The sequence below is a fragment of the Gavialis gangeticus genome, unplaced genomic scaffold (assembly GCF_001723915.1).
Source record: "Gavialis gangeticus isolate Ggan-Ray unplaced genomic scaffold, GavGan_comp1, whole genome shotgun sequence".
In the NCBI taxonomy this organism is placed as follows: Eukaryota; Metazoa; Chordata; order Crocodylia; family Gavialidae; genus Gavialis; species Gavialis gangeticus.
Genome location: NW_017728991.1, coordinates 7,820,282 through 7,833,812, shown reverse-complemented (window position 1 = coordinate 7,833,812; position 13,531 = coordinate 7,820,282). Strand labels below are relative to the sequence as shown.

At 48.0% G+C, this 13,531-nt stretch overlaps 1 protein-coding gene across 1 annotated transcript in view; it reads left to right on the top strand.

The window, feature by feature from the left end:
- Positions 1–6: 6 nt before the first annotated feature.
- RHBDL3 (rhomboid like 3) overlaps positions 7–13,531 on the top strand; it is a 118,237-nt gene continuing 104,712 nt past the window's right edge. Inside the window, exons 1-2 of the mRNA XM_019516871.1 lie at positions 7–108; positions 3,177–3,200. Of these exons, the coding sequence (XP_019372416.1) occupies positions 7–108; positions 3,177–3,200 (126 nt within the window). The remainder of the gene's footprint in view (positions 109–3,176; positions 3,201–13,531) is intronic.

The window sequence follows — 13,531 nt, the reverse complement described above, 5'->3', positions numbered from 1 at the left end:
CGCAGCATGGGGGACCCGCCGGCGGCGGCGGCGGCGGCCGCGAGCGCGCGAGCCGAGGACATCGAGGTGCTGGAGCCCGCCGACGCGCTGCCCATGGCCGCGGAGGACGTGAGTGCCCGGTGGAGGGACCTGGGCTGGGGGGAGAGGAGCCGCGTTCTTCCCAGGGATGCTGAAGCGCCGTCGCGGGTCGGGAGCTGTCCCTGGGGGCCCCCAAATTCTCCCCGTCGCCCCCTCCTCTTGGTAGCCGCCCGCCCCCGGGGCCAGGATGGCAACCGGGCTGCGTCTCTGGTTGACGGCTCCTTCCCCGCGACGTCTCCCCTGCCCCTAAGGCTGCTGCGGGTCCCAGCGCCGGGGGTCCCGGCTGGATGCGACGCCACTAGGGACAGAGCAGGTGCTGGGTCAGGCCCAAGCGCAGGGAGTTCTCGAAGGTCTCTTTCTGCACTTCCTTCTAGGTTTATAACACTGTATAATCCTGCACTTTATAATCCTTCTAGGTTTCTGCACTTTATAATCCTGTTCTTTCTGAACCAGATGTGTCCAACTGCTCAAATTACGCCCCCCCCTCTCCCCCCCAATGATAACGGTGCCCTTAGCAAGCAGAATCTTCCTCTCTTTTGGAAAATACCTGGCCTTGAATTACTGACTGCTGACGAGGACTTTCCCCATAGAAAATGCTTCACAGGCAGCGTGGAGATGACCCTGCATTCTTTGTGAGCCTAAGGAGTGTTGTATGTTCATTAATTCACTGGGAGTTGTGGGTGTGCAAGGAAAACAGGATCTTCCTGCCCCTTCTACCCTTGCAATGCCCCTTAGCTGAGGGAAGCAAAGGCTCTTTTCCTGTTCAACTGATAGAGGAGACTGAAGCAGGCAGATGGCAGAGGGCACCGGAAAATTATTCTTCCAAGGCACATGGGCCATCAATAAGAATGAAAGTAAAATTTGTGAAGTCAGGACAAAATAACCTGAGCGCCCTCTGATGTCAGAGGGGACGCACAAAAATCCTAAAGGCTTTCTCTTCTGAAAACATTGGCAGGTTGGTTTTGCAGTCGGATCCTTTCCCAAAGGGCAGGAAGCAAAGCAGAAGTATTTGGAAGAGCTGTGTTCCCAGGTCTGAGCAATACACTTTAGGAATCCAGCTGGAAACATTAAGATCATTTCATCTGACCTGTGATACAACACAGACTATACGGCTGAGTGAAGCCTGTTTGAAGAATATAGAGAGAGGAGAAACCCCATATGGATGATTCTTCCATGTAATATTAAATCCCTGAGCCCCCAGCACTTATTTGTCTTTGATTGTGTTTTCTGGTCCCTCTGGTTAGTGCAGTACTTGCATAGCTGGATTTCAAGAAAGAGTTTGTGTTTCCTTTCCCCAGTGGAAGAGATGCCTCTGAGCTGCTGTCGTCTATAGTAGAGTCAAGTCATTAGCAGTTTGCTCCAGCAAGGAGCTCAGCAGCTTCACCTTGAGTTCAAGTCAGTAGAGGCTGAAGGTGCTGAGCAGGGAGAAAAAGGATGGAGTCTAGGTTAATGCACACGACAGTACCTAGATAACGGGTCTCATCCTGCCGTTGTACATGACCTTGGGCGTAAAGCATTTGGAGCCTGACTTAACCCCACTCATATCAAGAGAATCACTCCAGTGAATTCAGTGGGGATTCGATCTGCCTTTTTCAGCTCCTTTTCCCCATCCGTAAAATGGAGATAACTTCCACCTACCTGCCAATGGGGTAAGAGGCTTGTTTCACCAGGGAAGAGGGTGGCCCATCACCATCCCTGAAAGGTATCATTTATGTGCAACCTGTACATGAAATGAGAGGGAAGATGGTATAAATGTCTCTCCTGCCTGTTCTCGGTCTGTAATTTTAGGCTAGCAGACTGCACCTTATCATCTTTGAGAATTAAAATCACTTTGTGCAGGGAGTACACAGGACCAAACTGGAGTTCAGTTTGGAAACCCAAGGTATGCTCCTTAGCTTGTCAGACAAGACCTGATCCGCAATCAACCTTTATACTTTGTTACCCATTGGAGAAGTGGGGACTGTCCACTTGCAGCTTTGCCGTGATGTCATTACCGTGTTCACAGTGACATTAAATGAAGACAGGATTTGAACAGAGTCCTGTTGAAAGCATTAGGCAGATTTACCATGATGAATGGGAGTTTAGGAAGAAGACTCATGCAAAAAATCCCCGGCCTGAGCAATCAGTGGGAATCTAGTGAATTAATGTGCAAACTATGCCCCGTCCCATCAATTTTTGGGCTTTGCCTACCACATGTAATGACATACTATTCACTCTCTATGTAAGCTCTATTTGACATAAGATAGAGCAGGTGCTTTTTTATGTAGAATCCAGTGCTAATTTTTTCCCATTTGCTGTGTTAGGTGAGTGAGTGAGAGATGCACATCGAGAGTGCTGTACGGTGGTTAGGGATCAGGGGGTCAAGCGCCCTTCTGGCTCTACCTTTTCTTGGGACCCTGCAGCAGGCGTTACCGTGTCCCACGAGCAATGCTACATGGACACTTCAACCTGCTTGCCCTGCCCTGAACAATGGAGGGAGGGCATTCTTTTATGTCAGATTGGACACTTCAATAGGGAGTGACATGTTACTTGTGTTCCCTCTGCTGGGATGGAGCGTGAGCCGGATGGGATGGGTGGGGAGAGCTTTAGAATCCAAGGTAGTCCAAAATGTGAAACGTGGTTGCTGATGGGTGTCATGAAAGACTCTGAGCCTGCTGAAGGCTGTGTAAGCACTAAGCACGGACTTGCCATGTGCAAGGGGGACTCTTATGCACGCATATCTGCGTGCATCCAGATCATGGGGCAGCTCTGATGCCATTGGGCAGATTTAATAACTGTCCTTAGCACTTGACCTTTCCAAAGCACAGTGTGTGTGTTAATCCTCAAAATGAGTCCCTCTCTGTGAGAACTGAAACTGCCCCTCCTTCACCTTTCACAGATGTGGACATTAGAAGTAGGGAGGCTGTGACCTGCTCCAGGTTTTGCAGTGCATCACGGTTGGTATTGCATGACGCAGCATGAACACCTGGCTCTTGGTCCATGTGCCCCTTTGGTTATTTGTCTAAGTAGATTTCTTAGATGCATTCTAATATCATTGCTCTTATACGTTTTTTTCTTTTCTTTTTTTCCTTCTTCATGCATTGCCTCTTACCTCTCAGCACTGGAAAGCTCTGTTCGATCAGGTATGTGAACAATGCAGATATGTTGTCACTCTTTGTCCGGTAAGCAAGGCTCTAACACCTGCTCGCTCTCCTTTGTGTGTTTCCCTGCTTTGCATTTTGTTGTCAAACTAAGTGTTAGTATATGGGCCAGGTGAATCCAGTTCCTAATGGGCTGGTATCCACATCTTGGTCACCACTGCTACTTGCATTGGCAGCCCCCAGAGCACCCACAATATGGAATGGGTTCTGGACACTGAACTTCCTACTAGACCCGAGTCAGAGCCGAGGCATGGTGTGGGCTGGGGGGTTATACTTGCAGCCAGTTGTGATTTTGCTGCTCTGTGGATGGAACGACTCTCTTGCAAGTCAACAGCTTCCAAATGATCACTGCATGCTTTGGGCTAGATCCTCAGCACAAGGATATTGCTTGCTATACCCACATATTCCAGCAGAGGACCTAATCCTTTAACTTCCAAAAAAAATGTTTCCATAATTTTATCAACTAAATATAATGAGTCAGACCCTCTGGGGGTTTAAATTGCCATAGTTCCCTGGAAGTGGATCAGTCCAGGTTGATTAATACTGGTTGAGAATCTCGATCCTAGAGTCTAGTTTTTTAAATGATGCTTTTAGATGTTTTTCCTAGCATAGCTGCTTTGTGACATTCATTTTGGCTGTCAGGCTGAGATGCTAAGTACATATAACAAAAAAGGGTTTTTGTGGGGGTTTTTTAAGGGCTGGCTTGCTCCTAAGCTGTATTGCTATCTTCATGTCCTAAACTTTTGCGCTTCTGTATGTGTGAGCACATAAGTATCCCCATCTGTAAGTGAGCTGTTACTCTTCCCCGGGCATTGCTCTGGCAGTACTAAAGTGCTGATGGGATTTCTTCAGTGCTTTACGAGTCAATAACCCTGCTCCTTGAATGTGGAGAAACTGCAAAACTGAAGGCTGTGGTACAGTCGCTCCAGTGGGTGCCCTTCCACTGCGGAGGGTTCAGTTAGCATTCAGCAAATGGTACAACTGCCAGTCGCGATGAGAGTCCATTTATAACCCAGTGAGGTACGATTTCTTATTAATCCATAAATCTGGGCTGAATAGCGTTTGCCATCACACACCATAGTGAAGTGGTGGTTAGAGGGCGCGGGAGTGAGATCCTTTTAATGGTCAGTCATTTAAACCTGCAAAGTAGGTTTTAATTTGTTAGCGTTCCACTGAGTCGCGTCAGCAGCTCAAGTGCCAGCGGAGTTGCTCGTGATTTGTTTCAGCCATTCTGAATTCTTTTTCTCATTTCAAAAGTTTGCCTTAATTTGCCTGATCCTGCCAACTCCCTGGCTGCAGCCTTGGAGCCCCTGCAGGCTGGGGGCCAAGGTTGGTAGCTGCCTCAGGCTTGGAGGGGAACAGGTAGGGGTGCAGAGGACTTGACTGAATAGCAAAGTGTCTCTTTAAAGACCAGTTTGATGGTGGTGGGACTTGTGGAACATTACCCTAATGATGAGGGAAACAGACTGTAAAGCAAGTTCCCAAATAATTAGCCACGTTTCAATGAGGGCTGCAGCTGGAAATTTAAGCCCTGTCCATAAGGCTTTATTATCAGAGAGAATGCAGCTTGTGAAAAACCAGTCCCAAGTCCCAAGTAAATCAATAAAGCCCTTGTTGCCTGTGGGCAAAAGCAAGAGGCTGGCGTCTTCCTTCAGTGTTATATCAGGAAGACAGAAAACCCATTAGCTGCGCAATGAATAGTGAGATGCCGTTCGTCATGAAAAACACTCCGAATATCTAGGAACTCACTGCGTCAACAGAGGGGTCTGTGTTTTGTTTGAACTCTAGCTGGAGTCTGCATGAAACGTGAGCACAATAGAAGGCCCCCTGCTGCAATGGCGAGAGGACATACATGCACTGATGTCCCTGACAGTTACGGCTCCGTTACCATGCAGTGCTAAACACGAGTCCCTCTGCATGTTTGCCTGGAGGTGGAACAGGTGCCTGGGAATCCTCCTGCTGGGCGCGCTCAAATAAGGGAGGAATTGTCCTGCCTGGAGCACTGGCCTCTTAGCTCTCTGATACTGGGTTCAGTGTGGTGGTGTCCTTGCTCCCTGTCTGCCTGTAAATCTCTCCATTCACCACCCTGGGGGAGAGCAGTAGTACTAGTGACTGGAGGGAGCGGGGGTGAGCAAAGCAGAAGAAAACTCTAGGGAGAATGGGAGAATTCACAGTGGGAGAGGTGTGATCTGGGCTGTGATTGCAGGGGTGATGGCATGCGAGGGTCAAGGGAGTGGCTGGAGCCGGTGGTATTTTGTCACCATGTGAAACATCACAGTAAAAACATCTTTCTTCATAATTTGTAAAAACTTCTTTTTGGGTTTCCCCTAAAATTTGCAGGCTTCTTGGTTCAGATGTACAACATTGGGAGGTTCGGGTTTTGTTGAAGACTCGGACATTTCCTATAAAAATATAACTCTTGTGTTTAAAACAAATCTGTTTTTAATCAAAACAGGAGGTTTTAATCTAAAACAAAATTTTTTTTGTTGATGAAAAGCTTTTGGCCAGCTCTGTTCAATCTCACTGCTCACCATAAGTGATCCATGTCAGTGGCCCCTTCTACAGGGGCAAATTGTGCCTCAGACTCCAGGCTGAGAACGCCAATGCTTAGATCTAAGGTCAGCACTTATTAAATTAGGGTTGGCAAGCTGGTCTAATGATTGGCCAAATACTGTCAGTTGACTGGTCAATTGACTGCATATTTTTTGACCAGTCAAAGATTACAGCCATTTTACATAATAACTTTTTTTTTTAAGTGTTCTTGACAAAAATACGATTTTTTAATTGTTTTTGACATATTTCTTTAATGGAATAATTGTGCTTTTTCCGTGTATTATTTGGACCTATTGGCAATTTCTTACAATGTTGGACCGATATTTGACCGGTCAGTTGACCGAACATTATTTGACCAGTCAAATACCCAATTCTAACTTAAATGCATAAAAGATCTAGCCCAGATGGGGGTTCATATCTGACTACTGCTCTGTGAGGATCTAATAAATGTCTCTGGGGTAAAATCCTGGCCTTGCTGAAGCCAATGGCAAAACTGTGCTGAACTCAGTGGTGTTGGGATGTCACCCGTGGATCCTCCTGGAACTGAGCAGCCAGCATTGCAGCTCAACAGTTGAAGTGCAGTGCAGCTGCCACTGCAGGTGCTGCTTTTGAGGATAGTTTTATTTTAGGGACATGGCATGAAGTCACTTTTATATGGTAATTGTACATAGATTCATGCATTTATTTATTGTGCTCGTAAACACCCTCCACCACCACCCAGGCCGTTGCTGTGCATCTGCAGCCTCTTGGGGGGCTCAGTTGCTTCTGAGCTCTTTGCACATTCTTCCCTGTTTTGACTTGAGACTCTGAGCAGAGCCAGCTTGCTCCCTTCCCCCCATCAGGTCTCTTGGCTTTTCCTTTGTAGAGGACCCCTGTTTTTGTTAAGCACAGAGATGGATTATGTGATGGGTGTGACAGCTTTGGGGAGCAGGGTCTGGCAGCGTGAAGGTGGATGTGGCAGTTGTCCTTTGTTTTCCATTAGTAACGATTTGCACTGATTCTCTCGTTCTCATGCAGGCATGAAGGGAGGTTGCCCAGTTCTCATGTTGGGGCAGGGTTCACCTGGTAGTTCCAGTGGAAGGCCTCTTCCCCGATCGGCTGTTATCTCAGGCAGATATTATCTAGCCCTCTTTATGCCTCAGTTATCCCCATTTGGGAGAGGACTATGACTCTGTTTTTGGGGGTTGAAATCCTTGGACGTGAGTGTAACAAAAGACCCACAATTGTGCTTTTCCTCTGGAGTATGGGCTTTTCAGAACCTTATTAGTCAGGATTTGAACCCAGCAATAGTCTGGACCAGACCCCACTTTATCCAAGTCCCTGCCATTTAAACTACCCAGAACAGGGGTTCCTCGTGTTGGCTTCCCTCCTTCAAGTTCTCCCTTCCTCTTGCCCATGGCTTGGAGACTATCTCTAGTGACTTGTTTGTGTAACTATGCATTCAATAGACAAGAAGCTCTTCGCTAGACTGGCACGTCGCGGTTCTCTTTTGGTGCAGCCTGCATTTTGCATGGCAGCATGGATTCCTCTCTGAATTTGGTGCGTGGGTGGGATGGTAACAGATGAGCAGAGATTACCAAGAATCTTGAGACGTGCAAAATTAAACTCTGGCTGTGTGGGCACCTAGTGGAAAGCCAAGGCTCAGTAGCAACACTACCGAGACATCCTGGCAGATCATGAAGCTCGTATCTGTGCTAGGAAAAGCTCACCCGTGATCACCAGATCAGCATTGGGTGCACCCAACTCCAACGTGCCTGGTTCAGAACCCCTGGTTAAAAATTGCTCTGACCAAAGCCTATTTTCCTCCTGGCCAGAGACGACAGGTTTCCTGCAGTGGTGGAGACCCAAATGCAACAACCTTGTGCTAATATATGGAGAAGAAGGATTGGACTGTAACCAGAAAGTGTAAGTGAACAGGATGAGCCTGCTGCAAATATCAAACAGCCTGGCCAGGAGCTTGTCAGTGAAGCAGTTGAGTTTTTTCAGTGCTAGGGCTGGTCCCATGTCACTGAGAGTGCAAAGGTCTTTGTAGAATAGGGCTTGCTATAATTTAAGCTGATATGCCAGGTACTATTGGCTGTACCTGGAAAAAGTAGCCAAATGGTTTAATTTGAGCAGTTGGTACAACATTTTTGTATGGACAGGTTCACTTTTCTCCTCTGTAGACATGCATGCTTGTCTTCAGGGTTTTCCTCTCAAGAAAAAATTTTGGAGCGGAAAGGGCTTTTAAAAAATGGGTGGGCTGACGACCTGATCTGAAGCCTGATGAAGAGATGCCCGCAGGCAAGACTGAGTTGTGGAGCCGGCATCCCTCTTTTTCCCTATCTGCCTTCCCAATTGAATTTGGACACTTGGTAGGAGTGCCCAGGGATTTATTTCCCCACCCAACTCCCAACCAAGACAGGGGGTGATGGAAGGGGGAAAAGGACTTAGAAGTGAGCTGAGCTCATTTGGCAGTGCACAGAGGGGCCCCTGTATTTGCCCCGCACCCTGGCATCTAATCTCATTTGCAGTTTTCAGCGTGGCGTTCTGGAGGAGGAGACAAGGAGACAGAATAGATTAGTCTGGAGCAGAGGGCACTGGCAGAGCACCTGCCTCTGCCCCACCACCTTTGGGAGGGGGCGAGAGGGACAGCTGGGCGTGTGTCATCCGCTGCTCTTTGAGGCGCTCCCTCCATGGAGCACACGATTAATGAGTCAAGGGACACTCTTTTGTGAGCGACAAAGACTCGAGGTTTCAGCAGGGCTCTCGATCCTCTTTCTTCCCAGAACCACCATCACTTTAAATTTCTCAAGTGGGGCTGGGGCCACGGCCAGCCGCTGTCTGGAACCACAATGCTTCCCTTTCACTTCCCTCCCCCAGGCGCTGCTGACCTCTGTCATGCAGTGTTAACCCTTTCGCTCCTCCTGGATTAGAAAATTACCCTTGAACTGTATTGCCCCCGTCCTTGTCAGATGGAGGGATCTTTCTCTGCTGGGTGTGGGAGGTGTTCTGCCCTTGCCGCCCCTCCAGCTCTGGGCTTTCTCTGAGGGCCTCAAAGGCTCTCAACACCCTGTGCTAACAAAGGGGAGACTTAGCACATTAAGGGCAAGACCCACTCAAGGTGGCAGAGCTGATTATGAGCAGACTCCTGGTCCCCTGCTTTACTTCCAAGGCCTGTATGACTGCTGCTGTCCAGGAGCATTGGCTAGATGTGCAGGAGCTGGGGAGATGCTATGGCAGGTGCTGTGAGCCAGTGACCTCAATCTTGCATTAAACACCTCTGAAGGCAGATTTTCCAAACAAGGTGCACCCTGCTGTAGGCACTCACACCAGGTATTTGCCTAGAGCAGGCCAGCCAGCCACTTAGGTGGTGGCTACTGCTCCTGCAACATGCAAGTGCCTGGTAATATATTTATCCTCAGCCCTGTTGGGAAGCATGAACATGCTGTCTTCCCATTTTACAGATGGGAAACTGAGGCCCAGATTAAGGCCCTTATCCTCCAAGGTATTTAAATGCCTTGCTTCTAGGGCCTTCTCTTACCAAACAAACATTAAGAGAGGAAAATGTGAATTTACCACCCATCAAAGCAACTAAATCCCTTGCTGAAGGGGTCTGTGTTGGTGCAAGGGTTTGAACCCAGGTCTCTCCAGTTCTGGAGGAGTGTGCTAATCATTAGACCATGCTTCACTCCCTTGTGCAAGTCCCGGCAGCCCAGTGATGTTTATGCATGCGGAAGGATGAGTCTGATCTTTTTTAAGTGGCTCATGCCAGCTTGATGCACCTCTGCATAGGCAGAGGTTTCAGGAGGCTGCAGTCCCTTCCCCTCTGTACTCTGTACTCTCCCCTCTGGCTCTGACATGTGTGGGAAATCTGCATGTTAAAGCACAGAGCAGCAGATGTAAAGGGAGTTGTATTGCATGCAGGTGACTTTCCCTCTGCATTATCTTCCTGCCAGACAGTTTGAGGTCTGGGGGTGGGTTTTAGTAGCACACACACAATCCTGTATTTTTGGTCTAACATGCCAAGTGGTTTTGTTTTTAGAGGCACGTACATTCTTGCTAACGTGTCACTCTCGACATCCCACCTTCTATGTGAAAGCCCATTAAAACAACATTAACATCTGAGCTTGTGTGTTAAAAAAAAAAGTCTCAGCTGCAATGTGGCTGAAAGCTGCTATGCAAATTGCCCACGTACTGAGCATCTTGTTCCACAGCACTGTGATCTGAGTGGGGTCCCATCCCTATGGGAACTGTGCCAGCTGCCCAGCTAGCTTCCTCATTTTTTATCACCATCACTCCATGCATGCTCCATTGAAAAAGCTTCCAAAGTTACTTTTGAGGAGGTCAGGAAGGTGAGCTCTTTTCCTACAGGTATGAAGCTTGTGTTGCTTTTCTGTTGAACTGTTGCTGGAAAAATATGTTCACAAAATAAATGCTGTGGGCTTGGCATAGCAGAGACTTGGAAAATCCAGAAAGCACCTTGTTGAAGCTGCGATCTCTCTCCAGCTCCTTGCTCAATACGGTACAGTGGCCGTACGTACAGATTAGAAACTTGCTCAGTGTCAAAATGTGTGGGGCAGTGCTGACCCAGGTGATGGGAGGTCAGAAAAGGCAGTATTGGGCACGTGTATGGGGCCATTGCAAGAAGCTGCATGCCAAGTTTTCAGGGCGTCTCTCTGCCATCCCATCTGATCCTAGCTGTTGCTGCTGCTAAAGCCATGTGAAGCCAAGGTCCTTTGAGAACATGGGATCATACACAAACAGATAATATTTGTACAAGATGAGACATGAACCCTAGTGCTCTCGCCATGTCCCCAGCTGGGTAGTTGTGTTCTATTGACTGCGTTGCAATTTTAGCTGGAGAAACAAACCCTCACTTTTGCTCTTAAAAGCCCTTTGAAAAGCCCGCCTGATGACACCAGTGTAGTACACCTGCTGCGACCCACCCCAAAGACAGCTGCATGGTAGTGGTAGCTGAAACATCTCTGCATAGCACCTTGGAAAGATGCTGTGTGTGGTATCTTGACCCAAATCCTCTTCACCAGCCCAGGAGGGAGCACAATGGCTGACATCTGACTTGGGCTGTTGCCATGTCATGCCAACAGGCTGATGGGCAGCAGGAGAGGTTCAACTGCAGGGTGGTGGCTGGGGCAAAAGGAACCACTATCTTGCATTGTCCCCATGCCAGCAGCACTGGGACTTATCAACAGAGGAGCTTGGGGATAATTGGCTGCACTTGTCCAGGTAACTGCATGATGCCATGTGTCATGCCTTTTACTTCTGAGCTGGACCCTGATGGGCGTTCATCACTCATTTAACTCCTTTAAAAAGGCAAAGATTTCTTGCAGGTTTCTAAGAGACCTGATTTCAGTTAGCAGTAGCACTGCTCCAACTCTGAGCCTTTCTCTGGGTCAAGGAGCCATCACGAGAGGATGTGAAAGTCCTACTTGAGCTTTTAATTCTCTTTCTCCTCCCAAATTTAAAAGTAAATCCCCCAGCTTTCCTCCCAACCCTTGGGAACAGCTGTTTGGGGTGACCTTACACTGCTGGTGACCTGAGTAATGATGGGTGAAACTGATGCTAAACAAGCTGGATAAATCTTCCCCGCAGGAACCATTCTTCATGGTCTCTGATACTTGACATGCTGTATTTTGTGTCTCCTCTGGAGCCTTTTGGAGGAGACAGTCAGATGAGAATAAATAAGCCAGGCAGGAGGAAGGAAAGCTATGGATCCAGATTCATATCATGTGGCTAGCTTCACAGCTCCCAGTCATTTTTAGGGAGCTCCTTCTGTTACCCTTTTCTGTATCACGGGTTTGAGACTCAGACTGGGGGTGGGGTGGGACCGACCCTGAAACCTGCAGCCAGCTTGGTTCTGATGTTGGGTTTTGGTGAAATGGTTGACTGAAGGTAGCCTGTAGACAGACAGACATGGCCACCAAGGTGAAGAACAGAAAGCTTCATCCAAACAGCTGTTAGGGCTCAATCCTGCAAGGTCCTCTGCACTTTGATCCTGATCCAGAAAGGCACCTAAGCATGTGACAAAGTGCCTTGATGGAATGAATTATCATCATACTTACAGTTGGGTGCAGGCTGACACAGACTTTAATAAACTAGTGCTAGAGTAGCTGTTATCCTACACGACTGAACCACCCAAAAGCAGTAAGTTCTGCTTCCCAAAATCATGTGTCCAGTCATACCTGTTGGGACCCAGGCCCAGGCTGGCAGTAGAAATGATTGTAGATAGCAGAGTTTCCACCTTATTTCCTTGGCATATTGCAGGCAGGGACTTTTTCCTTTCTCTTATAATACAGTGTCCATGACCTATAGACCTGCCTAGGGAATGTATGCCGAGCCATTGCTAGCTGTGACCATATTTGTGTTAGACAGTCGTACTGTTTGACTCCTCTGTGGCATTACTGTCTCAGATGGGGCAGTCTGAGATGGGCCCTCATCTGGGTTTTTCCTGATTTCCTGCAATGCAATCTGCTTACAAATGCTAGAGACAACAGCACAAAGAGGGGAGATTCCTATTGGAAGGATTATCCCTCAGAAATCAAGGTACATATGTGGCTCCAAGGAATGACATTATCTCCCAAAACGTTTATCACTTGTACCAGTGTTGTTGAAGGGAAAAAGCAAAAATGCCTGTTTGCCATTATTTTTTTCCACTCCTGGACTGGTGCCTCATCCCTAAGCTACAGCTCTTTTGTCACATGGCAGCCTTTTGATGACATTAATTTGCTGCCTTTTGCTGCATGAGTGTATTGGCTGGGCAGGGTGCTTGCTTAGCCCAGGCTTCACCTCACAGGGTATAAAGAAACTCCTGGCCCTGGACGGCAGAGCACACCACTTCTTTCCTTCAAGGATCAGTGAATAGTTTGTGTGCATGTGGGCGGGGTTCAGTATGGGACATCTTTTGCAGTAGAGATGCTGATGGCATTCCTTGGGGGGTCATGCTTGTGCATATCATGGCACCAAGGTCACATCATCTCCCTGGATGTGACAGCCCTAGAGACCAGGTCCCCATAGGGCTGCCCATTTGGAATCACCTCCCCGACAGTGGGTGTGTGCATTTACCCAAGCTTCATTCCCCTCCTGCTGTGGTCCCCAGACCTGAGCTCTGGGATTGTCGCGTTGATTTATGGGACAATTTAGGATTGCTGTCAGTGGCTGAGACAAGCTGGAGCAGAAAGTCATTCACTAGCAGCTGATTTATGGGCACGGTAAACAGTGGTGAAAGGTGCAGTGAGAATTCTCTGGACCTTGCGTGGCTCCAGCTGACGGGCAGCTCCATCCTGTTATTTGACCGCGTGGAATAATAAAGCGGGGAAAACTAATTAACTTCTGGGCCTGCCGAAAAACAAACCACTTCATGCAAAAAATTACTCCGCTTTTGCAAGCAACAGTGAGTTTATGGGCTAATAACCCCACATTAATGACAAGAAGTGTGGCTGCAACACACACAGTATGTTCCTGTTGCCAGTGCCTAAGGCCAAATGACATCTTGGCAAGTTCATCCTCTCTGGCAATGGCTCAGGATTCCAGCAGTTTCCTGGTAGATGGTTCCATTTAATCCTTTTTAATTATTTACCTGAAGCGATATTGGAAGGTTCTTTGTAACTTTAAATGGAATGAGTAATGTAAAGCAAACCTGAACTGAGGCTTAGTGATACTTGGCTGGACCACTGTGGCTTGAGTGTCATAAGCGCTCTGGTGACCTGGGGTCTCCTTTTGTATGCTGTGTGGCAGAAAGCCACCTTGGTTTCTCCCCAAAA